Below are 26564 nucleotides of genomic sequence, written 5' to 3'. Positions count from 1 at the left end.
TTTACCATCTGTTTGTGCTACCTCTCCTTTACCATTAATGTGTCAACTTTTACTTTATTGCCTTGTTTTTGGTTTTAATTTCTGAAGTCTATTTTTTGTAGACTGTGTAGATTATACAATTATCTGTGGAAGAGATATGTTTATTTTCTAATTTTATGCCTGTGAAGAAATTGCTACTGTGGGTATCTAGTAGGCATTCAACAAATGCTTGATAGTGGGTGAATGCTTAGTTAAATTGGTAATTACATATTTTAATACAAAATAATTATGATTACTGACATCTTTTAAGAGGTACTATAATATGTAGCCTTATATTTTGAAAGTTATTGAAATTAAGTGCCATTTTTTAGTAACTCATTTTTGAAAAATTATTTTGTTTTCCATAATGGTATAATATACACTTTTATAGCTTGTTAATGGCAGCTGATTTCACTATGTGTAACTGAGCACAAATATATATGTTTTCAGTCTATAGGGCTATTCCCTTGTCCTTTGAGGGGCAGTAGGAGTTTTGTAGATAATAATTAGTGTTGTTATTTATTCTCTTTGGTGCTTTGTAGCTAAAAGATATTAGGGCTCTTTCTTCTTCCCAGACTTCCACGTTCCAATGTTTTATAGTAGATATTGGCTTAGGTATGAGGATTGTAGTTTGATAGAATGCAAATACTTAAATGCTAGAAAGTGAAAATATACATAGAATTTTGTAGTTATAAAATTATTCTGTGTTAAACCTTGTACTTAATTCCTTTGCCACTCTGGGCCTTCTGTTCTTAACATTGTGGTTCCTTTGTGAACTCTTTCAGGTCAATACCAGTACAACAATAGATAGCATTCATTTAACTTCTGACAGAAAGACTTAATTAAACAATGTTAGTATTTTTTCTGTCTTAACATTTTTTTACACACTATATCTGTTTTCTTTCTGATTTTAAGCTGAAGGGAGAAATGCATGTAGAGAAATACCATATGTAATTGATGCTCTAATAACAGTAAATCTTGGAATAGATACTAGAATAATTATTTATCTGAAAGATTGTATGAATTTACCATTGTAGATTAATTTTACTAGTTTTGTTGTTGTTTGTGTTTTCTTGTTGTGTTGACAGGGTTGCTTTAGACACTCTTGCTGCATTGCTAAAATCAAGTAAGTTTTTAAATACTAGAAATACTAGATTCTTTTTTTCTGAACATTCTATTTACTATGTTAAAGAAACTGGAAATACAATTTAGTCTACACTTTTAAGCTAGTTTATCATATTCTAATGTTGAGATTGATTTTAAATTCTTGTGCAGTTGCTGTCATAACTAATACCCTATGTTTATTGAGCTATACTTTATCCAGTACATTTATATAATTTTTTCAAGCACATTTATTTCCCATTTTTAGGAAAAGGAAAATAACTGTCATGCATCATTGTTTTGAAAAAATGAAACTAACTTGACATTGAAAAGTTTTAATATGAGAACTGTTTTGAACAACTATTATTGCTATGTGTCACATGGTTTTAATTTAAAAGCTCTCATTAGAATTTTGTTTCTACCATAAATTTTAATTTATAACATTTAAAAAAGTGACAGTCTAAACCTACGACTGAAATTCATTACAAAATAAAACTCCTGTTCATCTTCAGAACTGAAGTCTTTTGGAGAATAGTCAATACATTTATGGTTTTTTACTGTCCAGGATACTCAGTATCTTATTGTAAATAAGATAGTGGATTATTGGTTAATTAAAGTTAGTAATTCAGTGTTAATAGTCTCAAACATCTCTGTTGGTGAGTTTCATATGTCCCATCTTCTCGACCTTTAATTAACAGGCAGTTGTTAAGCTATCAAGGGTGAGGCTAATGCCCTTAAGCTTGAATTGCTGGAATTGGTTTTTTAAATTGGATTTAAATCGCATGATTAATTGATTGAAAATCTGTTACTTGGTAAAGATTTATTAACTTTAAAAAATCACCTAGATATGGTCTGTGGATTTAGCCCAGTGGTTCTGCTGCCTGCCTTGCAAGTGCAAGGTCCTGAGTTTGATCCCCGGTACAAAAAAAAAAAAAAAATCACCTAGGTATTATTATATCATAGAGTTCTCATTTGACAGTTTCATTCTTGAAATATATGGTAGGCTAGCTATGTTGTTTTATTTTCATATGCAGTGTGATAAACTTTAGAATGAAATCACATTAACTTCAAACAGTATTCTGTCTTGGCTTTGATGTGCTTTGACTGTGTAATTCAAGCTATTTAAGTACTAATCCTTAAATTAATAGAGACACATACTTTTGGAGTGGATCACAATAGCTTTAAAATTTTATTAAAGATTACTGATTTCAGAATCACTAATGACAAATAAATAAATTGTTAGTAAAAACTAACACTCTCAAAAGTTTCAAGTATATTGTAGAAATCAGTTAATCTAAGATGATGAAATTTTGTATCTTCAATTTTAAGTAGTTTTCCTTTTACTCCTTCCATTCTTTTTACAAAGGAGGTTGGTGGATAAATATACCTGTTAGCCACTGGGATAGAAAAATGTAACTGACAAGTAGTTTAATATATTTTCAAATGACAAAATGTCCTTGAACAGGATGAAATTTAATAATGCAGAGTAATTTTTTGTAGCACATTTTTAAATGGGCCATAGCATTTTGGAGCATTCTTCATTTATTTATATATTTAAAGATTCATTGTATTTAAAGGATAAATTCAACTACTAAGATAAATGTTGGGAGAATATAAGGTATTGAATAGTATAAAGAATGTAAAAATGGGCAGCTAAACTGCTATTGCTGATGTGTGGATTAAACTCAGCCTAAAGTTAAACTTAAATTTTAATTAGAGAAGGAAGAAGAGGAGACATGCTTATGGGGAGTTTTGTGCCCTGAACACATTTATCTGGTATAATATTGCTCAATGCAGATTATAGATGGATCTGTTCACTTCCCTTAAGGGTCACCTCAGCATCTGTGTTTGAACTATGGCAGTGTTTTTTATTTGATCTTTCATACATAGTTTTAACATTTCTTATAAATATTGTTTCAGTCATTGGGAATTCTAGCAGAAGCACAAAGTTTTTAATAGTTGCAATGATCATAATGTCTTTTAAGAAAATCATATTTGCAGCTAGTAAACTAAAGGCTTACATATTTCGATTGGTATTAACATCTTTGTTTATATAAAACTTTAGTTGGTCAAAACAGTTTATGACATTAAGTCATAGTCTTAGCAAGCAAGCTATTTTAGATATAATAAGAGGTTTGAAAACTTTCACATAAGAATACTTTCTTTCCCTGGTGAGTTGCTTCTACCTCTCTAATATTAGAATGTAATGAAAGGGAATTAGTAAATCTATCTCAGTGTTGTATTTTAGTGAGTTTGGAAACTGTAATTATCTCAGGCATCTAAAGTGAGTGTCATCTTAGTGTCCATATCTTGAGGCTGGGGTCATTTTATAGGTACATGGAAATTTAAGAGATTAATGTATTTTTGCAACTACACAGCCTCAAATGGGTAAGTACTTCAACCCGTTATCTTGTAGTGCTTATAATGGATTCACAAAAGTAGCCCTGGGTGGCTTGGTGTGTTGCTGTAATACAATTTCCTTGCTTCTATCTTAGTGAAATACACTATTTTTTGGTTAATATTTGATACTTTAAAAAAAAACAAAACTAGGTTAAATTTGTACTCCAGGGGCCTGGGATTTAGCCTAGTGGTGCCACCACCTGCCTTGCAAGTAAATGCAAGGACCCGAGTTCAATTCCCAGTACCCCCAAAAATTTATACTCTAATAAAATTGATCTTTTATATAATACCTTCAATATACTTTTCATTATGTTAAAAATTTTAATGCCCAGAAAGCACTATTTTCTAATTATGTAATGCTCCTTACCTTTCATTTGTTAAAAAAATTGTTCATTTTAAAATTAGTATTACTATGGCATTGATTTTATATAATTGAGTTTATTTGAGCAATTCATTTCCATGGAAACAAAGTTTGTTAATGGGAGCTATAATTCAATGGGGTTAATTTCAGTAGGAACTCAGTTTTAAAATAGAAATTAACAAAAGTGATAATGACTTTTAACAAAATTATATTCACAGTAGGTTAAAGGTTTTAAAATTACTTTTAATATATGGTCAGTATGTATATTCATAACTTTTAAAATACATGAAGCTTTTATTAATGTATTTTAAAAGATGACCTAATTTTACTAAAGAGATTTTGATATTTATAAATTACAAAATTACAAATATTTATATGGGCAAGGAATTGCTGGAAAATGTTAGCAAGGTCTTCTAGAACTTGTCATTTTCTATGTTAGAAAAACATTTAAATGTTGCCTTTTTTGGAGGCAGGTTATAAGAATTATAAGAATTCAGCCACATGGGTGGCACATGTCTATAATTCCAGCTCTTGGAAGGCTAAGGCAGGAGGATTACAAATTTGAGGTGAGCCCCAGTAATATAGCAAGTCCCATGCTATACATGAGACCCTGTCTCAAAGCAGGCAAAAATCCAGGAAGAAGATTATGAAAATTCATCACAATATTGATTTATATTTTTAATTGATTTATCCTACCCTTTTCTGTTTGTCATTTAAAGTATATCCTTTCTCAATTTTCTTTTGTTAAAGAAACAAATGCCAGGAGAGCTGTAGACAGAGGATATGTCCAAGTGCTTTTAACAATTTATGTAGATTGGCACCGCCATGATAATCGACATAGAAACATGCTTATTCGGAAAGGAATTTTGCAGAGCTTAAAAAGTGTTACAAACATCAAGTTGGGAAGAAAAGCCTTTATCAATGCCAATGGGATGAAGATTCTGTATAACACTTCACAAGTGAGTTGTTTTCTTCCTGTTACTCTGCTTAATGTAATTCATCTTAAGGAAACTGAATAGTCAGTAAAGTTTACATATTAAAACTTAAATTCAGAAGGTACAGTCATTCTCATGTGTGACCTTATACTGAACTGAGGAAAGTGGTCAGTGCATATGTCTTCACTGTGAGATTTCCCCTTCAGGTTAAAGATGTGTAAAAACCTCTGTTGTCAGCGAAGGATTCCATGTAGCTGTGATTTCTAGGGTGTGCAGCTGGCTGCGCTTACTTTTCATTCTCCCCTCCAAGCGTATCCTTTGCAGCTGGTAGGGTATTTCTATTGTCTGTGTGTGCTCTGCATGTCTTCCTTCTGGCTGAGCCTTTTATTCATTGGGAAGGTGTAGAGGAGGAACCTGTAAGGAGAATGCTAGTTCTGCCAGCCATTTTAGACATAGGTATCCTTGAGAGTACATTCAGTGAGACCTTTTTGAGCATCTGTAGAAGACAGTCAGGTATGGGAGGTGGGGATGTTGCAGTGCAACCCTCTTGTTTTTAGAAGCCTGTAATTATAGAAAAGACATCTGACTTTTTAAAAATACCAGCCAGGAATCCTAGTTGTGCCTTTTTGGTTTTACACGTAAACAGTGTCTGTTTACAGAACAACAGTTAAGATATTAGGAAACTTTTTTTTAACCTTTAGGATTGTCTTCTAGAGCAGTGGTGTGTACTTGTTTTTACTATCCCTAGCATAGTCAGTGATGAATATTTGATGTAAGAGCTTTGAGCCTTAATTTTTCATCTGTATTGACTTGCCAGATATGAAATGGATATAAAAATTTTATAGTGTATCAAAGTTCTGCGTAAATGTCAGTCACTGATAATAATGTGGCATAGTTTCAAATTCCTCTATGCCCTAACCCTCCTGAAAATTAGATACTGCAACAAATCAAATTGTTTGGACCTTAAGTAGGATACTGATAGAGTTCTGAGAAAGGCTTAATAAAATGCATGTTCCTTTGTATTTCTTGTATCTTTCTTGCTTTCTTGATACTTTTCCACCCTTATTCCCCATAAACTTTAAAAAATTTTTGTGTCCTAGACTTGCTAAATATGCCCTAGGGTGTTTGCCTACCGCAGTTGTGGCAAACCTGTGGCATGCATGCTGCTGTGGGCTGTTTGTTATCATTGAAGGATCTAAGAGGCTCTTTGTCACCGATATTTAGGATTCCAGTGGTTTTGGTGATAAAAATTATACTGATTTCTGTATAGTTAAAATATTTAGGGAAATTTTGCCACATGAAATTATTATTTACATTGTGTACTTCTGAACAGTAAAGTTACTTTATAATTCTCCTCTATTAAAATACTGGTTTTTGTAATGTTTGTCTGTAGAAAATTAATGTATTAATTTCTGAGGTAGTATAACATTGATTTAATTTACTAAAGGCACATTCTTTCTTTTTTATTCTTTTTAAAAACAGGAGTGTTTGGCAGTCCGGACTCTTGATCCTCTTGTGAATACCTCCAGTCTGATAATGAGGAAGTGTTTCCCCAAGAATCGCCTGCCACTTCCAACAATTAAAAGTTCTTTCCATTTCCAGTTACCAGTTATGCCTGTGAGTGGACCTGTGGCCCAGCTTTACAGTTTACCCCCTGAAGGTTGGACTCCAAATTCTTGCTGGCTTTCCTTGGTTCTTAGAATTTTGTGGTTGTGGACTTTTCATTATTTTTTCTTTCTCTTTTAAACATGTGTCCACAACTCCTCAGCACAAAAAGTTCTTAATGAACAATGTAAACTTTTATATTTTATTTTAGTTAATAATTATTTCTTTAACTATAAGGAAGAAAATCTAGTAATTAAGGGGAAATAACATAGGGTATGTTGTGTGTACAGAAATGTGAATTGTGAAAAACTATTGCATAAGAATATAAGTTGGTAAATTATATAAATTTTCAAATAAGATAGGCCATTAAATGTTTAGGTCATTATGTTTGGTTTTACATTTGTATCTTTTTACTCAAGTTAATTTCTCAAGTCAAAAAATATCCAGTCACCAAAATTGTTATGGTTTATACTTAAAAAGTTAGAAATAGCTTACTTGGAGAAATACGTGAAATTATCAGAGACAGGCTGTCATTTTCTGTATAATACTGTAGGTATGTAGAAAAGAAATAATTTTAAAATCTTAATGTGAGAAAATAATTTTTGATAAATATATGGCAAAATGAAAAAGGGTACGTTGTATTGACTTAAGTTTATGACTTTTTTATAAAGAAATGTCTTTATATAAAATACATGAAGTAGATGCTTTAAAAGAAGTATCTGTGATTCATTTTACTATTAATGTAGAATTATTAATGGAATATGTCAATAGGGAATGGTGTTATTATATTTAAAAATATTTAGTTATGAAAGCACAAGTTTAGTGGATGCAAAGTAGGTGGATAAATGAAAGGAATTAATTCCATCTTCCCATTCCATTTGAAATTACCAACAGATTTTGAAAATATAAAATCTGTCCCAAATCTGAAAAGTAGGTTAGAGGGTATCTTCATGAGATGAACATAGAATATAGAACAAGTATGGTGGAGATATGAGTACATTGAGGAAAGTGTCAAGTCCATAACCCCTCCCACAGTGTAATTTGGGTCTCCAAGGTGAGCAGCAACTCATTTGGAGGGACAGTCCGAGGGTGGTTGAAATTTATTTTTCTTCCATGTCTCCACATAGGGAGTGTAACTTTTGGATGTTTAAATGGTAATCCTAACTGGTAGAAAGCTGGTGGGCCTTCCTATGATGCAGCGCAGGTAGTTATACCAGAAAGGAAGCAAGATATAGCCCATAGTGTTCTTTATTTAGTGTCCAGATTAATGGATAGACCAGTAATGCGGTGAATTCACCAAATGTGGTAAAAAACAAGAGAGGCACTATTTTTCCATTAGGTCCTTTTATGTGTGATTCTTAGACTTGATGAATCCATAAAGTGGAAATGTAGATTTACATTTTCTAACAAGCCTTCGTAATTGGATGTGAGAGGAAGATTCTAATAACTGTCTAGGCACAAAGAAAATATTCTCATTCTATTTTCAGTTGTTTTTGCACATATCAGATTGCATTATATGTATCAAAGTCTTTATTATTTTTTGTATGTTCTTCTAAAATAGGCCTGAGTTGTTTTACTTATAGTTTTAACACCAAATATGTAGATTGGTTTTCTCTCATGCCAGTGTATTCTCTACTTCTCTGTTCACCAGGTGGGTATCATACAATTCAGTTCAATCCTAGCACTACCTGGAGTTAGCATAGACCCCATAGGTTTAATGTGCCATCCCATAAGAATGCTCCTACTGTTCATGCCAGTAGCAAGATTGGTGGGGGAGTTCTTAGAACCCACTTGTCAGCGTTATGATCTCCTTTAATGGCTGACACAATTCAGACACACTCTTTGTTTACTGTTTTTTCAAAGTTACACTGATAGTCATGTGAAGAGATGCATAAGAGCAGGTGTGGGAAAAGATGTGGACCCATGCTTTTTCTAGGCACACTGCCTTCCTACCACCTTGGTGTGTTCACTAACCCTATAACTCTCTGTGCACTGTCATTTAGGGTTTTTGTGATTTGATCAGTCATGATTGATCAGATCATTGACTATTGGTGAGCAACTCAATCTCAGCTTATCTTTTCTAATTAGAGGTTTAGTAGTGCTGAACTCCAACCTCTCTATAAATATGTGTTCATTTTTATAGCCACCAGCTTCCACCCTGAATCTCTCTTGGATTCCACCAAGACTTTTGTGCTCTTTAGAAGAAAAATGCTCCTATCACCTGAGAAATACCAAGGGATTTAGGAGCTGTGTGCCACGAACAGGGACAATGATGGAATATGTATTTATCACAGTAGGACTGTTGTTTTTTTCTTCATTGTATCTTTAACATCCGTTAGATTACATGGGCCATAATAAAGGTGCATTTAGTATTTGTTTAATGAATGCAGTTGCCCTCAACACTTACTCTCTCAAATGTTAAATGCCAGAAGATAGTAAAGTAGTATCAATGGAGATTTAAAGAAAAAAGGTTCTAACTCAAGATTTCTGAATCTTTATTAGTTTCCATCATCTGTGAAGGTGCTACATTCTTAGAAATGTAAGGGGACAGAATATATTATATGGGTACCCTTACCAAAGCGATTATGTGAAATACTATTTCAGCCAGTCAAGTGCTGGATTAAAAATGTAAGAATACGGAAGACACAGTAGAAGACTAATTGTATTAACCATTATGACCTGTTTAACTATGTAATAGTAAATAGCTTGTATGCTATTGTTATAAAATGTATCAGCTAATCCTTGGTTAAAAGTCCTAAATACACAGTTATTGTAAACTGAGTCTGTTAAATTATATTGATAGATTTCCTAATATACTATTCTTGCATTTCTAAAATGATATAGAAATATGTATTCTCAACTGTAAAGGAATGTAAACATTATTTACTGCAGATGTAGTAATAAAAATAAAAAAGAACAGAGATCCTTAAACTGGGTTTCACTTAGAGACTATGAACACTTTGAAATACTGTGTAAAATTATGTATTTTTTTCCCTTGGGAAAAATTCTTGAAGGGATCGCTCTCTGAAACATAAAAGCAAGGAATTTCAGATATACAAGACCCCTGATCAAGCTAAGTACAAAGCAAGTAGAAGTAAATCAGTTCCATTAATTAGCAATCTAAATGAATAAAACACTCCATTGAAAAGAAAAGGGACTTAAAATTGGGTTAATAAATGAACTTCATCCAGCCAATACTTGCTGGAAACTTCTTAAAACAACAGAGTGGAAAATTTGAAAGTAGAGTGGCAAATGTGTATGTTACCCCTAGCCCAAGAGAAGGGAGGAAGACATCTTCTAATACAAAATAGAAATACCCAAGAAAAAAATGTATAAAACAAGACAGGAAAGTTTATTTTATATAGTCTATGATAATACGTGCTCCAAATAATATAACAAAAATAGATAAAGTTAGAGTCTTTGAAATGACAAGGATAAATTGTGATGGAAACATAGTGTTAATATACCTCTAAATCCTTGGCAAATTATAGACGGGATTAAATCATTCTAAGTAGATGCTAAAAGCCCTAGTAAATTAGAATATATCATTGAAATGGACAATGCAATAGGGAAATACAGATAATCAAACTGATTTAAATAATAAGTTGAATATGAAATCAGGCTTCTTCATTGAAGACACTCAGTGCTAATGATTTCATAGATTAGTTCTCTAACTTCCAAGAAATTTCCCTATTCTTTATTTTCCAGAGCATAGGAAAAAAAAAAAAAAAAAAAAAAAAAAAAAGGAAAGTTTAGAAGCTAGCATGATGCTGCAAAATTTGGTAAGAATAACCTGAAAAAAACCTATAGATCAAAATCACTCCTCAAAATAAATATCAAAATACTAGCAAACTTAAGAATTAGCAACTTAATTGAGCAGTGTTGTTCATGTCTAGGACACTTGGGCCAAGTAAGGATTATTTTTAGGAAAGTAACTTCACCATATTATTTGACATATAATAAAATTTATTATCAATAGATCAAAGGAAGGAAAAGATTATTGGCATCAAGAGATTTCATAAAAATGCATGTGTCAGTTCCAGATACAGTTTATTAAGGAAACCAGAAATGTATTTTGAACAATCTGAGTACTCTTAATATCACAAATAGTAATAAAATGTTAAGAGGTTGTCTCTCTCAACCATTTTAATTTAGTATCATTTTGAAAGCTCTAGCTAAATCTGTTAGATGAGGAAAAGAAAGATTTTAGCTATTAAGAGAGTGAGATTGATATATCAATAGCTATGGAGAATAATATACTATTACATATGAATTGTAAAGCAAAATAATGAATTGACAGACAAAACACTAGTTACAAGAAAAATGAATGAAATTAAGTGGTTATTTTGTATGTATGTGTATATACCTACACATTTATATGTGCGCAGCCTATTGCAAACAGGAAAAAAGAAATATAAATATATATAGCTGTGTGTGTTTAACAAACACCAATTAATTTTTTTTATGTTATTGGTACGTTTTAGGTATACAGTACAGTTACATTCCTCATTGGGATCTTGTACCTTTACATGATAGATCTTGGTTCTCATTTTTTCCCCTTGTCCCTGCCCTCCCTTTACCCCCTCCTCCCCTCCCCATTTACAAACATTTTATTTCCATTTTTTCATTTTCTCCTATTTTTTTCTTTCCCTCCTTTCCTTTCCCCTACCCTTCCCACTTCCCTACACCTTTAGCCCTGTTCCTCCTATTTCACATTAAAAGACATAAAGGGAAAGTAGATCACATTTACAGGAGGAAAGCAACCACAAAAATAAACTCTTTGGATATACTTTACAAACCCTTGTAGAAAACACTCCTTCCCTCTGATAATTACATCTTGTGGATTTAGTATCATTTGTTTAATTAGTGTCCTACTGATAGATATTTAGGTTGTTTGCTGTATTTCTTGTTTTGTTTCTTTCTGTTTTTTGAGGCAGTCTCACTATATATCCCAGACTGGCCTCAAAGTTAGCCTGACTTTAAATTCAAAATCTTCTTGCCATCTTCTCCCCAGGTGCTGGAATTATAGATACACACTACCTTGCCTGGCTGTATTCTGTTTTTTATTATAAATGAGTCAAAGGCATTTTGAAAATAAAAAATAAGAATTTTGATTTATACTCTCTGGTTTTAACTGTATGATTAAGCTGTAGTAATTAATATTATTGGTAATGGTGTAAGAATATTGTTGAATTTTTAGGTTAGATAAGAAAGTTTTGACCCTTTAAGATAAGCATTTTACATCTAGATTAGAAATCCAAAGGAAAATAGCATATAAAGGAAAATATTTGACAAATTTGGCCTGAAATTAAAAGCATGTTTGGTCTCTGAGGATGAAGTATGTTTTCCCTATCCCTATCTGTGCAGTCATTTTTCCTGTTTGTAATAGGCTTTTCTGCAGTCCTTTAATTTTTTTCCCCATGAATTCTTTTGTCTCCCCTCTCTTTCTCCAAGTGTCAGTTTTCTCCATTTATCCATGACTTTCTGCTGTTAGGCATAAATAGATTATAGGCATAAATAGATCTTGGCTACCATATGAATACTTACACTTTTTTTGTGCTCTTTTCAGAAGAATTTGAAGCGTTTTGGTATTGTATTAGTTACAGAGAACTGTATTATACTCAGAGTAGTCATAAACTTTTTTTTTTTTTTTTGGTCGGGGGTAACTGGGATCAAACTCAAGACCTTGCACTTGTGAGGCAGGCAGCGGCACCACACATCTAAATCTCTGGCACAAATCTGTGTGACTTGCTTAGCATGAACTATTTAGCAAGATGGAGAATTGGACTTTGAATTTAGAAATTCACGAATTCTGTCTCCAGAGTTCTTTTGCCCTGCCGTTAAAAGAGAAGTTATCCCTTTACCTCTGCTCTGACCCATATAACCCCATATCTAGCCAGAATATAAGCAGATAATCCCTGGGTAGTAGGTTGCTATTCTAGGTCATCAAAGAATGTTTTCATTGTCTCTCATGATAAAATTACATGCACCCTGAAATGGCAGTGAAAAAAATGGAGAAGGCGATTTTCTTTTTAAAGAATGTGACCTGGAATTTGTATTTATCACTTTGCATTATGTACCATTAACCAGTCGTCACTGGTTTGTATGTCTGTAACTACTTCAAGGGAGGCTGAAAGCCCAGTAACTAACACACAGGGCAAGGAAAGAAGAACATACAGTAGTACGACAGTCAGTAATCCCTGCTCTGCATCACGCTGGAAAGGAAGTCCAAAGGAATTTGGTAAACTGTCTTTAAAGAAGCATTTTCTACCTTGTTTAAAAGCACTGTGCCTTACTGTATAATCCCATAAGACTCTTGTGCTCTTGTTCCTTTTCTCCCCTACATCCGTGGCCCATGTCCTTTTTTATTCAGTCCCTGATTTTTTAAAAATGTGTATCCTTTCCCTTTACTGCTGGATTTTCCTTCCTCTTCATTGGCCTTTGCTCTATCCATATACTCCCCTTGATCGCATCTTTCAGAGTGCTCTTTGAAAACACAAGTCCTTCTCACTCTATCACTTGTTCTCTCTCAGTTATTTTCCTCTTGAATTCTCAGTGCTTTCCTTCTGTAGGTTAGAAGTCTAATCTATAGTAGTCTAAACTATATAAATCCTCCATTTGTTCTCATTCTTACTTGCCTGTTAGTACTTTCTCAAGCATATTATACATGCTAGTTTTTATTTTTCAAAGACATCTTTGTACTTACTTATCTTAGTGTTATTTGTTTTAAAAGGCATACTCACCCCTCCCTGTTTATATAGAAATGTGTCATAATTTCTTTAAGAAACTGCTTAAATATAATCCGTTATGCAAAGAGATCAACACCTTGTTCTTAAACAATTTGCAACTTGGTACTGCTCTCTGTTTTTCCCATGGCACTTTGAAGATTATGCCTATTAGCATTTATCTTCTGTAGTATACTTACTTGTTTACTCCTGGAGGGCAGGGATTATATATCTTTAAAACATCCCAGCACACAACACAGTACATGGCACACAGTCATTGGCACAAATGGGAGGGGAATTATAAGGGGTCAAATGTGACATTGACATTTATCATGAACAGGAAACAGGATGTTTTATTCTGGTTCTTAGAACATAAAAATTTTTTAAAATCTGAGGATGTTAGCAAAAAACTCACTTATTTTTGCAGTACTTTTCAAATTATAAAGCACTTTCATGTATTTCATAGTTTTTTCAGTAGCTGGTGCAATCTTAGACATTTTTAATAAGAAATCTCATTTGCTTTTTTTGGTGATTATGTACTTATAATACATATTATACAGTTTATATATTTATTTTTGGATGTGCATGTTTTAGAATTCCTACCTCTGACCTACTTATAGCACGTTTTGTATCACAGTGGATGACGTAGTAGATGAAAGTGATGACAACGATGATATTGATTTAGAACCTGAAAATGAAATTGAAAATGAAGACGACCTAGATCAGAGTTTCAAGGTTAGTAAATTTTTATCATTAGTCAGCTTTACAGGCTGTGTACTTCATTTATAAAAAAGAGGTCTGGTAAATCTGTGTAATGTATTTAACTTGTTGCAGTATGATAATTATGGATACTTAATTGCTTGAAGAGCAAATGTCTAAAATTTGATGGGCTGAAAAAGGCCCTAAAGTAACTTGTTTCATTCCTTTGAAGGAGAAAATTTTTTTTAACCTTCTCCCTTAGATTTTGAAATCACAGAGAATCTAAGGAGCCTGCAGATAATGGTTTGAGGCTCCATTGTGACAGCTTATTCCAAACCCAATATCCTATGTCCGCCATTCTTTGGGGGTATAAAAATAGGAGGAAAATAGTTTATAACTAAAGCATTTTTATAAGAATTAGTGTTTATAATGAGTCTTCACACTGGGCCATTTACATAATGATTCATTTGTTAATTAGAAAAGGAAAAAGTAGTGTATAATTGAGAAAATTAAGTTATTGTGTCATAAGATGTAGGTAAAAGAAGCAGGTGACTTTTCAGATTTTATGGTACTTCTGGTACTTGGTTTTGTTTTATTTAGTATTAGAGGGGACCACTACACTATCTGTAGAAAAATGGTTTGTGATTGCTTAACCGTTTTGCTTATTGCTTGGTTTTTTTGGGAGAGGGTATTTGACTTGCTGCTTGGCTGTTTTAATTTTTAAAAATTTTAGATTACTACATTACAGTTGGAGTATACTCAGGCTTCTGAATCTTAAGATATTGTAATATTTCTATCCTAATAGCAAGTATAGAACCAGTTTTGCTACTACTAAACATGATTACTGAGACATGCTTTGGCAAAATTGTCAAATAGTCTGTCTTCTGGCATTAAGGCAAATAAATATCATAGCTCTGATGGATAACTGCACTTTTGATTCTGAACCTGATACAGTGGGGAGGATAGTAAGTTCCAAGATAGAATTTAAATTCCCAAAAGTTTTTCTTGTCTATCAGGAAGAATATTAAAAAGTGTTTGGAAAAGTGAATGTAGGGCTGGAGATTTAGCTCAGTGGTTCTGCCACCTGCCTTGCAAGTGCTACGTCCTGAGTTCAATCCCCAGTACCAAACAAACAAACAAAAAAAGAAGAAAAGAAAGTGAATGTTGAGGTGTAGTAAAATTTCCCAGATTATACTAAATTTTCTAGATTAATCTCTTTAAAATACTGTATTTTGATATGCCTTTCTTATTCAGTGTCTATTAAAAACAATGTATGTTCAGTATAATTTGTTTGTCACGCTCAATTTTCATTAAAAATATCTGTTGGGTTGCTTTGAAAATGTGAAGACAGAGTGGATAAATAAAACTGTAGAAATTATAACAGTGGCTGAGTCTGCTCCTAGAAAATTGTGAGCATGTATGCATGCACACACACTTTAAAACCATTCTAACCGTTTGTAGGTAAGTTATATATATCATGTGTCATGGTCCTTTACCCATAAATGCACCAATATAGCATCATACTGCTATAACTTCATAAGACTGTTTTTGGAAATATCGCCTATTTATTAGATGCTAATCAAGAAAATTATATTACTGGTTCATAATCTGTAACTTAAATGTAGCTAAAATTACAACTTACATAATTAAATAATGATATAGCGATTGGCATTAGCTACATATATATAAGGATTGACGCATAGTAAAATAAATTTGGTTTAAGGATGAAAATTAGTTCATGTATAGTAAGATAAATAGAACATTAAAATGAGTACCAATTAAAAATGAATAGTGGTCTTATTACTTCTCTTTAGTCATCTATGAAGATCACGTTGAGTTTGTGTTTGTGTGAGGCGAGCAGTTGGGTACCCTAGAGATTAGCTTGGAAGCTGTTTGCACTGAGCCTGCCCTCTCCCAGGTGCAGTGGCTCTTCTCTTAGGCACACACAGATGAGATTCATCTTGGATTGCACATCTGCTCTCTCCAAAGACACTTTTAAATTTACCCTCTTCTTTCCTAAAGGTGCATGAGGATTAGGTCTGGAAGTTTCCCTCACCACTCCTTACTTTTTTTTCTTCTGACAAACAAAGTCAGTGGTACCACTGAGCTTCTGTGAGGACCCTTTGTTTATCACGGTGTGTAAGTGTGTGACAGCCCTCTGTCTGTGTGAGGCAGTGCCTTCTACTGGCCAACACTGTGTGCCCTGGCAGTGATCAGCTTTTGTGTCCTGACTCTTACCTTTGCAAGGTGTAAACTAATAGCAAGCTCCTTAACCTATGAATTATTTTCAGTTAAACTAAGGTAATAATATTATCTACTTTAGGCTTATGAAAATTAAATTAGCTTCGTATATTTTTAGTGTTCACTGTTAGCTGTTTTGGTTATTACCACTACAAACATAGATCTAGATAGATATAGATATGTTTTTCGATTCAGCTTTCTTAAGTTTTATTGCCTTTTAAAATGTGCAACATGCCAGATATGTTAGTGCATGCCTCTAATCCCAGCACTCAGGAGGAGGCTGAGGCAGGAGGATTACTGTGAGCTCATGGCCAGCGTGGGATACATAGTGAGTTCACAGCTAATCTGAACTACTTAGCAATTCCCAGTCTCAAAAACCAATAAAATAAAATAAAATATGTGATATGATGGCAATTTGGGAAGATTGAGAAATACATACTTTAATCTTGATTTTGACACAGATTTTTTTTTTTTTGTCATGAAGAACCAAATACCCTGTTGCATTAGAATAACCATAAATAGGGCCGAGGATTTAGCTCAGTGGTGCCACCGCCTGTCTCACAAGCTCAAGGTCCTGAATTCGATCCACAGTACCAAAAAAACAAAAAGAATAACCATGAAAAAAGAAAAACCTGACAATAACAACAATCTAAGAAAAATACATAAATCTGAATTTATATAAAGTTGATACAACTTTACTTAATGATTATTTTCTCTAGTTGTACCTTTAAAAAACTGTTGACATGCAATTTTTATTATTTCAGAATGATGATATTGAAACAGATATTAACAAATTAAAACCACAGCAAGTACCAGGACGAACAATAGATGAACTAAAAATGTATGAACACCTCTTCCCTGAGCTTGTTGATGATTTTCAGGTAAATACTAATAAAAATTTCTCCCCCGCCCTTAGACTAGACTGAACCTAGACTTGCTTTTCTGGGTATTTAAGAATAATTATATTGACATTCTGAACTACAAATTGCTTATCTATAAAATGTGGGGAGGTAGAGTAGTTTTTAATTTTTTATCACTTTGATCTATAATTTTTAATTGGTAGTTTTGTATTCTTTGTCTCATATTCTTTAAAATTACACTATAAAATCTCATACTTTGCTGCTTCTTTCAGTTTTGCTCATTTAAGAGGAGCACTAAGCAAGTGCTAAGTTAAAAATAGTCTGTGTGTTAATTTTTCTCCTTGATGGGGATGTAGCTCAGTGGCACCACACCTGCCTGGCAAGAGCAAGGTCCTGACTTTGATCCCTGGTACCAAAAAAAAAAAAAAAAGTTCACTCTGTAACAGTAGTGAAGGCAGAGGGGAAAAGAGGATATCCTTAACTTGATCCAGTAAAAAAGTGAAATGTTATTAATATTTCTTATCCTCATTTTTTGCCAAAATATAATTACTTAGGTTAGATTTCACAGCAAATGAAGTTGAATTGTTTGCAATTAGTAGATGTACTTTGTTATTCTCACTTTGTAGCTGACTTGTAGTGGGTACTTGCATAAATCTCTGAAAGTGTCCAGATTTTAAAACTGTATACTTGGCCTAATGAGATAATTGACAATGTAAAACAGGAAGAAAAGAGCTAAAGGTGTAGGGAAAGTGGGAAGGGTAGGGGAAAGGTAATAAGGGAAAAGAAAAAGTAGGAGAAAATGAAAAAAATGGAAATAAAATGTTTGTAAATGGGGAGGGGAGGGGGGGTGAAGGGAGGGCAGGGACAAAGGGAAAAAATGAGAACCAAGACCTATTATGTAAAGGTACAGGATCCCAATAATGAATGTAACTGTATTATATACCTAGATTGTACCAATAAACTCAATAATAAAAAAAGTAACAGTCATGTTAAATTAATTCATCTCTGCCACATATTGTTTAGATTAAAATTAAGGTTTTTATGATATTGTCTGTTCTTTTGGTCAGTGGTTTGCTAATATATCATACAGTGTCAGCTTAGGAAAACAAAGTATCAATAAAGTAAAATACCAAATATATACTCAGTGTTTAGAATAAACATCAGCATTTTCTTAGTCAACGGTTAGCTTATGAAATCTAAAAAATAACAGCAGAAATAAATTTTTGTGAACTGCAGTGGAAATACAACTCTACCACACAAAAAAAATCTTTACTTCAGTTATCAAACTAAGGCAGTTTTTATACATAAGAACAGCATGTTCTGTACACAGATATCACCCTAATAGCACATGTGTTTTGTTTTCCTGTCTTCTTTGGTAGGACATACTTGACATCTTGCTGCTCTTCCTGTTTTCTTAGGATACCTGGTGGTTGTGATGTTTTACCTATTTGTTCATGGGTCTGCTCCAGAATTCTTTTGAGGAGTTCTTTGAGTAGATACATACTGTTCTTCCAGTGTTGTAATTGATCATTTATCAATTCCAGTCCTGGTCCTCTAAGAGAATATCTCCATGATAGTTTGTGCTTGTTATTTTCTTTGGAAATTATAAACTGTGCCTCACATATTTAGGATTGTGTAAAAACAAATATTGGTCAATGATTCGTGTTTTGAGTGACATCATAGTTGCTGCATAACTCATCAAAAATGTCTACTCTGTCTTTGTTTTGTTGGCTTCATTTGTGTTGAGATTTCACTATCAGTCTTTGCTTGTTTGTTTTGAGACAAGGCCTCCCTATGTAGTCCAGGCTAGCCTGGACCTCACTGTGTAGCACAAGATGACCTTGATCTCACAGTATCCTCCTGTCTTGGCTTCCTCAGTGCTGGGATTATAGGAATGCATCACCATATTTGGCTTCACTATCAATTTTATCATCATGGTGTAATGTCGACAGTATCAGTACTACTTTGTTTTTCTTTGCCATATAGGAGGCTGTTGTTAATCTTTCTGAAATCCAGAGATTGTACTATACATTTCTCTGTTGTGAACTTGCAACATTTTTTCAGGAATCTCTGCTTTGTTCTTGGGAATAGTTCCTGAGCTGGTCACCTGGTGTTCTTCTAGCAAATGCAACATAGTGGGTAACTAGTGAACCCATTGTTGAATGTGATATTTGGATTACGTTTTGAAATAGGTATCACAGTTCTTTCACAATATGATAAGGTTTATTACCATACTAATAATGACCTAGTGGGTGAGTTGTAGGATAAATGAATAAAACTCAATTCAAGGTGTAAAATATCTTCACATCTACCAGGGTATATATTTTTATACCATATTTGGAAAGTTTACTTGAATATTGCCGAAAGCTTCAACAACCATGCAGCTGTGCAAGTTGTTTGTCAGTGGTGCTGTATTTGGATGGCACATAAGTCTGAAACAAAGCTTTCAACAAATAGCAAATAGCAGCCAAATTGTTGGTTTGTTTGTTTTTTTCCCTTGTGTTGTCAAAACGTGGGGAATTTTGAAGGAAACTAAATCTCTTGATTGTCATTACTGTTCTAAAAATCTCAGTGCTACATCTGTCACTTCTCCATAAATCCTTTAGATTCGGACACTTAGAATAAAAGTGTTAGTATGAAGGCTTTTAGTTCAGATAGTGAGGTGTCATGAGAAATATATTTTTTGAGTATTACTATTGATGCATGAAGAATGTTTTCTTCTATTTCATTATTAGTGTGTTTGGAAACATCTTGTATGTTTCCAACAATGAATCGCATTGTTGGTGTTCCATCTAATAGGTTTCACTGTTGGAAAGAACCTAATATTTTCTGACCTAGTTCTAACATTGGATCATTCAGGTGTGTGTGACCATTTTGTAGCATTTTGACTAGTCAGATATTTCTTTCCATTACTGTTTTCTTCCTCATCTGAATCAAGGTCTTCATTCTGTACTTCTCCATCGTATCTTGCTAACTTCTTTGGCTCACATGATCCAAGCCATCGTTAGCCGAGTCACCTGATGACTCACCTTCAGCCTCCTCCCAAAGTTTCATAAGTGGATTTTCATGCAACATTATACTGTACTTTGGGATCATCTGTGATTTCTCTTTATATTTCTGCCCTATTCCAGGTCTATGAGAATATAAAGTTGGTTCTGTAGTATGTTCACAACTGAACAATTCTTAACTAGGTTCTTTAGTTTATTGTTTAACAGATTTAGATTGTCCATTTCTGTCTGTTTTTGAAGAAGCACCAGAGCAGTTTCTCTACTGGCTCCAATTGGCTTTCTAGGAAACATTAAAAAATGGTGGAAATGTTCTTGGTTTTCACAAAGTGTGGGTGTGGGTGGGTGTGTGCTTGTGCTTGTGCACATTATTGGCGTCTAGTGTGTAGAGGCCAAGAATGCTGCTAAAAGCCGGGCGTGGTGGCACATGCCTGTAATCCCGGCACTCGGGAGGCTGAGGCAGGAGGATCGCTATGAGTTTGAGACCAGCCTGGGCTACATAGTGAGTTCCAGGTCAGTCTCAACTACATAGTGAGACCCTATCTCAAAAAAACCAAAAAAAAAAAGAATGCTGCTAAACATCCTGTAGTGAATAAGACAGCACCACTCCCACCACTTGGCACCCAAAATGCAAAAATAAAGCCAACAACAAACAAGAATAATCTGTCCCCAACTTTCTACTGACTTGAATGTGAAATGCTATATTTGCTTATTGTTTTTAAAACAAGTCATGTCATGTTACTTGTCTGTTGCTCATTTTGAGTGAAAACCAAAAGTTATGGCTGGTGAGGCCATGCAGCACCCAGCCCTCTGGCTTCTGAGAGCTGCACTTGTTTTTGTCAGAGCCGTCCTGACCTTCCCGCTTTGATCGCCGGACGTTCTCCTGCTCTGGGGCCCATGCGCTGGCCGTCCTCTATGCCTGGAATGCTCCCACTCATGGGCTCTGCCTCTCCAAAGCCTCTGATTATTCTCTGTACTCAGTGGGATTCCCTAAGCAGTGGACTGTCCCTCACCTCCCCCGGAATGTCCGGTCCACATTGTGTTTTCCTCTTCCCCTTTGGCTGTAGTATTTTACTCTTCTAAAATATAAAATGTATTTATATCATGTGTAATACATGTTTATGTCATGTCTGTGGTGTCGCATTGACAGTCCCTCTCCCATCACTGCGAGAATATAAGCTAGGAAAGGGAAGAGCCTTGTTTTTTTGAAACTGCTGTGTCTCAAATACTTAAAGCAATGCAGACATTCCGTAAATAATGTTACTGATAGATACTTGGTAATAATTGTTTCATTAAGGATAAAAATGTAGTTGTTGCATTTCTTCTTAAATAGGACTTCGGATAACTTTAATGTCTTTATACTCTTCTAAAGTTTCCCATACTTCTGTGATATATAGACATTATTTTTATAATAGAAAATAAAATATTTTGAGTTTTATTTTTTATTTGTGAAATTGAAACATTACCTTTTATTTGTCTTTCAGATTGTCAGATGTCAGAGATTTCTAGGGTATGAGAAATCTGATCTTCTATTAACATGTTTAATATTGATAGATGACAAATTAAACATACTTTTTACTTTTAAAGGACTACGATTTAATCTCCAAAGAACCGAAGCCTTTTGCATTTGACGGGAAAGTACGTGGCCCTATTGTTGTTCCCACAGCTGGAGAGGAAGCAGCTGGGAACGTGGGCAGTGTAAGAAAAGGAGCTGTTCTGAAGGAGAAAGTGTCCCCGAAGACCGAGGAAGGCCAGAGGAAGACTGCTGCTGTGGGTGTAGCCAGAGGAGATGTTAAAGCTGACAGAGCGTCACCACAACAGTCCGACGACCGGAGCAGAGCCGTTCCCTCTGCCTCTGCTTTCCACAGTGATATCGTGAAGGCCTTGGACAGAATCACGCTGCAGAGTATTCCCACACAGACAGCCCCAGGCTTGACTGTGGAGATGAAGAAGGACTGTGGTCTCCCGCTCACTGTGCTTACGTGCACCAAAGCATGTCCTCACATGGCAGCTTGTGGGAATGCTCTCTTTGAGGGCCGGACAGTTCAGCTGGGGAATCTCTGCTGTACTGGAGTTGAAATAGAAGACGATGAAGACACTGAGTCTAATTCATCAGTTGAGCAAGCATCAGTTGAAGTACCTGATGCACCAACGCTTCATGACCCAGACCTCTACATTGAACTTGTGAAGAACACCAAGTCTGTCCCGGAATATTCGGAGGTGGCCTATCCTGATTATTTTGGTCACATTCAGCCTCCATTCAAAGAGCCTATCTTGGAAAGGCCCTATGGTGTACAAAGGTGAGTTGCCAGTTTCTTCATACTTCTACATGAGACCTTGTTAAAATACGAGGCATATTTATATACAAGAATTACTTTGAATGGTGAGGAAGAAAATTATCCTGAAAGTTACTATGTTTTTTTTGTTGTTGTTGTTCCTTGCTTTGGAAATTTTGCACTGTTTTGAAATTTATTTTCTAAGTTCATTGATTATTCAAATAATACACATGAACCTGGTATAAATTTAGAAATTTTTTACTTAGGTTTAATCTAAAAAATATAAATGATTACTTAGTAATCTTTGCACATCACCTAGCTATATTTTACTTGGTGATTTATCATGTGAACTTGATGTAGGCCTATGATTTGAAACAGGCTATAAGTAAAGCAATATGGAAAGTATTGTTTTTCTTGAAATTTACTTATTTGTTTGCTTTCTTTTGAGATAGGATCTCACTATGTAGTTCAGGCTGGCCTTGAGCTCGCCACAATCCTCCTGCCTCAGCCTCCCGCCAGTGCTGGGATTATAAGCATGCACCACCATGCTCAGCTTGTTTGAAATGTTAATTGAAAGTATATAGAATAAAACTTTAGGTTTCTTAAAAGCTGTAACTACAGTTATATTTAGTAAGTCAACTAATATGCACTACAAATAGGATTAAATATTGCCAACTAGTGAATATTTGGTATATTAAAAACCCTTTTTGATATATTTGGGCTGTTTTTGATATGGTCAAGGGTTTATGAAAATAACTTAGCAATTTCTTTTCTTCCCCCTTCCCTTCCCTCTCCCTCTTCCCTGCCCCTCCCCCCTCTTTCCTCCTTTCCCTTTCTTTTCTACCTGGGATCAAACTGGGACCTTGTACTTGCAAAGTAGGCATGGTGCCTCTGAGCTAAATCCTCGGCCCACTTGTGTTTCTTTAAAAACCATTTGTATACTTTTATTGTGCATAAGGTATTTAATGAAAAAGGAAGATATTGCTGTGGCTATTTCATTCTCCTTAGACGGTAAGCTGCTTTAAGCCAGCCGCATCTTATTTATTTATTGGCAACATCTAGTATAATTCATCACTTTTGCTTGGTAGCTGAGTGTGTGTCTAATGCCACTAGTTGGCTCCTTGATCCACAGGTGTGATTTCCTCCACTGAGTGTCAGACTGGGGCCTCACTTCACCTGGAGAGCTGTGTGGGTGTGGCCTGGGCTGTGGCATTTTCTGAACCACAGCCTGACCATCTATTGGCAGCTGGCCCGAGGGTGTCTGCAGTGGCCTCCAAAAGGTGCAGATGAAGCTTAACACAGAGATCTCTGCATGGACAGGCATCCACTGTTCAGGGTGTGGCATACACACTGAATTAGAAACTTCAGCATGAGTCTGCATCCCCAGGAGAGAGACTCAGGAGGTAGGAACAGAAGTGTGTCACCAGCGGCTTTGTGCTTTGAGTCCCTGTATCTTTGGTCTGGGAGCCTCAGAAGTCCTGGGACCCATAGCAGTTGCAGGGGACATAGCAAGGGCACAGAGTAAGTGCAGTCTGTGGTTGCCAGTAGGGTGCTTTAAACTCCGGTGTATAGGGCCAGCAAGTGGGAAGGAGGACCTTGACACAAGCGATTGGTGCACATGAGCCCACGGAGGGAGGGCTGCTCTTACACAGTGGCAGCAGAGCTCAGGCCATCTGCATCTTTCCCTCTTGTACTACTCCCTTACCTAGTTGTAACTGTGAATGGATATGTCACAGCTACCCTAGAGGGAGAATGATAGAATACCTAGGTGCTTGGTTCCCTTAGGAGTGAGAGTTTGGGTTATGACTTAATTAGATTAGCTAGCAAGACCTGCCAAGGCCATAGCTGATGGTGAGGGGATTTAGATAGATGCCAGAGGATGGAGATGACGACTTGCATCCCTGAGAACAGTTGCAGCAATGGGGATGGAGTCTGCCCTGCTGTTTTTCTTCCAGGTTTTCCCTAGGAGAGGCCCACCAGAACTGTGGAGAAGCTGGTCTTCAGATATGGGTGGAACAGTGGATCTGTGCAGTGCATGTGGCTTTGGTGGCTACAGCAGTGCGCTGTGCGGCTTTCTTTCTGAGATAATGCTGGAAGGTGTGTAGTTGCCATAGCCTTTAGCTCCACTCCTCTGGGATCTGATACGGCATTTACACTGAGGCTGTGCCCTGTCTTCTCTGTGTTGATGCCAGCCAGTGGCTCAGCACAGTGGTGATGCTAGAGCTGAGTCATTCCTCACCAACGCAGGGACCTGCTCCTAGGGATCCCGGCTCTGGGCTCCCCTACGGTGTGGCCAAGGCTTCTGTTGAGCTGTGTTTATCCTTTCCTCACTGTCAAATCTGGTTTTATCTGAAGGCTGTCCTAGCTTCCCCTTTGCCCTTTACCTATTCCCCTTCTGAGCTCTCTGCAAGGGGACCCTATTGGACACACCTGGGGTGAGATAGTAGTCCGGGGTAACTTGATCTCTCTCCTCTCAGCACCACCTCCTAAGCTCTGTACCTTTCCAGAGTCTGAGATGTTATTTCTACTGCAGATGGTACTTTCTGAATTTTAACAGTCTTTTTACACCCTGAAAGGAAGTCTGTTTCTGTAAATTAGAAGAAAGATTGTTGAGTAGAAGCATAAGTATAATAAAAGCTCTGATTCTCAGCCTTAATTTTAATGGCCAAAGATCCTTCTTATTTCTCCTTGTGGGTTTCATGTTACTAGAGCTTCCATCCATCAAATCTCTTATTTAAGTGTGTTATTCATTTATGTTAATAAGGGACATATGTTTGAAATGTTTTCTGATTGCTGATCAGTGTTTGATGGCCATGAATAACTGTCATGCCCTCTGTGAATTCTTGAAATGCCTGTACTACCAGGGAGAAACTGCCACACTCAGCTCTGGTGCTTCTACCCTCTTAGAGCACCAATTTCTCACGTTGGGCCCGCCTTGACTTTTTAGAGAGTATTGTTCTGTCTGTGGTCCCGAGTTTCACTTCTTCTCTGCCCGGGCCTGGGCCAGTCCCGATGATGGAGAAGTTTACAGAGGCTTAGGGTCACTGTGACTCTTCTCCAGTCCTCTCCATTCTCTTCAGCATTGGTGATGAGATCTCTCACCTTGCTCCTGAGCAGTGGCCTTGGAATGGCCCTGCAAATCCAATCTACAGTTTAAGAGTCCAGTTTTTTGTTTTCGTTTTTTAAATATTAGGCCATTTGTAGAACTTTTTCCTGAAGAAACTTAAATTTTTTAGAACTTCTGTACACAGTGTAATATACCACTGGGTATGTTTTATATTCAAAACAAAACTGTAATATCTTATTTTTGGTACTGGTAGGTAAATAGAATGATAAAAGATCACAAGATTGATGAGAATTGGTATATGTGTTTTAAGGGTAAGTGTGTTGGAATACAAGTTAAAGTGCAAGGGAGATGGACTTCAAGAAGAACAGCAAACCCAGTAACTTGAAAGTCTGTTGCCTATGTTTGCTCCTGGAAAATTTGCAGTAGAAAGATGAGACTGGGCTCTAAAACTTCATTGAGGGTCATGGAGCCCTGATTCTCCGGAAGTTTCAAAGATTTCTTTTTCCACAGAGGTTTTTTTCCACTTGTTTTCAAGACCTTAATGAAGATGTTAATTTTGTTTTCTAATTTGTTGCTACAGAAATGAGTAACTTCTGAAGCCATCTCAAACCTTTTTCTCCTAGTCTCTGAGCATTGTAAATATTGTGTGATGGTGACTGCTAACAAGTTTGAGTGATCTATATACCTTATGTTTCAAAGACTGTATCAGAGTATTTATCATAATACTATTTTTGTATCATGTTTATCACAGTTTTCTTGGGTATCAGATGCCCGATATGAGGCAGAAATATAACCACATTTCCATATGGAATTGTAGTCTTGAGAATGAAGATGGGATAAAGTTTCATATTTTTAATGAAACAATATGATCCTGTTTTATTATTTAGATGTGTAGGACTTTTCCCAATAAGATTAATTGCTATTTAAAAAGCTTTCATTTAAAAATGTTTGCACATTTTGTAGTAGACAGCAATACTTTGATATGTGAAATTTACTATCTCCTTATTTTATATATCTTTCGAGTGTTTGTATGAGTATTGTGGCTTTTTGTTTTTTTTTTCTTTGAGCCAGTGTCTCACAGTGTAGTTCAGGCTGGCCTTGAACTCACTATGTAGCCCAGTCTGGCTTGGAGCTCATGGTGATCCTCCTGCTTTGGCCTCCTGAGTGCTGGGATGACAAGTTTGTGTTACCGCTATTGGTGAGGATTGTAGTCTTGATATTCCAAAGTGTGTATAGCTCCTCTTTGCCCCTTCCTTTTTTTTTTTTTTTTT

At 35.5% G+C, this 26564-nt stretch overlaps 1 protein-coding gene across 4 annotated transcripts in view; it reads left to right on the top strand.

The window, feature by feature from the left end:
• Window positions 1–26564, top strand: part of Agtpbp1 (ATP/GTP binding protein 1) — a 153660-nt gene that overhangs the window by 49343 nt on the left and 77753 nt on the right. For all 4 annotated transcript variants that reach the window (XM_033758789.1, XM_010605516.3, XM_033758791.1 and 1 more), the window contains exons 9-14: window positions 1107–1144; window positions 4631–4839; window positions 6298–6475; window positions 13783–13880; window positions 16850–16966; window positions 21538–22250. In XM_033758789.1, coding sequence (XP_033614680.1) covers window positions 1107–1144; window positions 4631–4839; window positions 6298–6475; window positions 13783–13880; window positions 16850–16966; window positions 21538–22250 — 1353 coding nt within the window. The remainder of the gene's footprint in view (window positions 1–1106; window positions 1145–4630; window positions 4840–6297; window positions 6476–13782; window positions 13881–16849; window positions 16967–21537; window positions 22251–26564) is intronic.

This window comes from Fukomys damarensis, unplaced genomic scaffold, assembly GCF_012274545.1.
Source record: "Fukomys damarensis isolate Sample0158 unplaced genomic scaffold, DMR_v1.0_HiC HiC_scaffold_4, whole genome shotgun sequence".
Lineage (NCBI taxonomy): Eukaryota > Metazoa > Chordata > Mammalia > Rodentia > Bathyergidae > Fukomys > Fukomys damarensis.
Note: the sequence above shows the minus strand (reverse complement) of the source record. Positions and strands in the feature narration are given on the sequence as shown.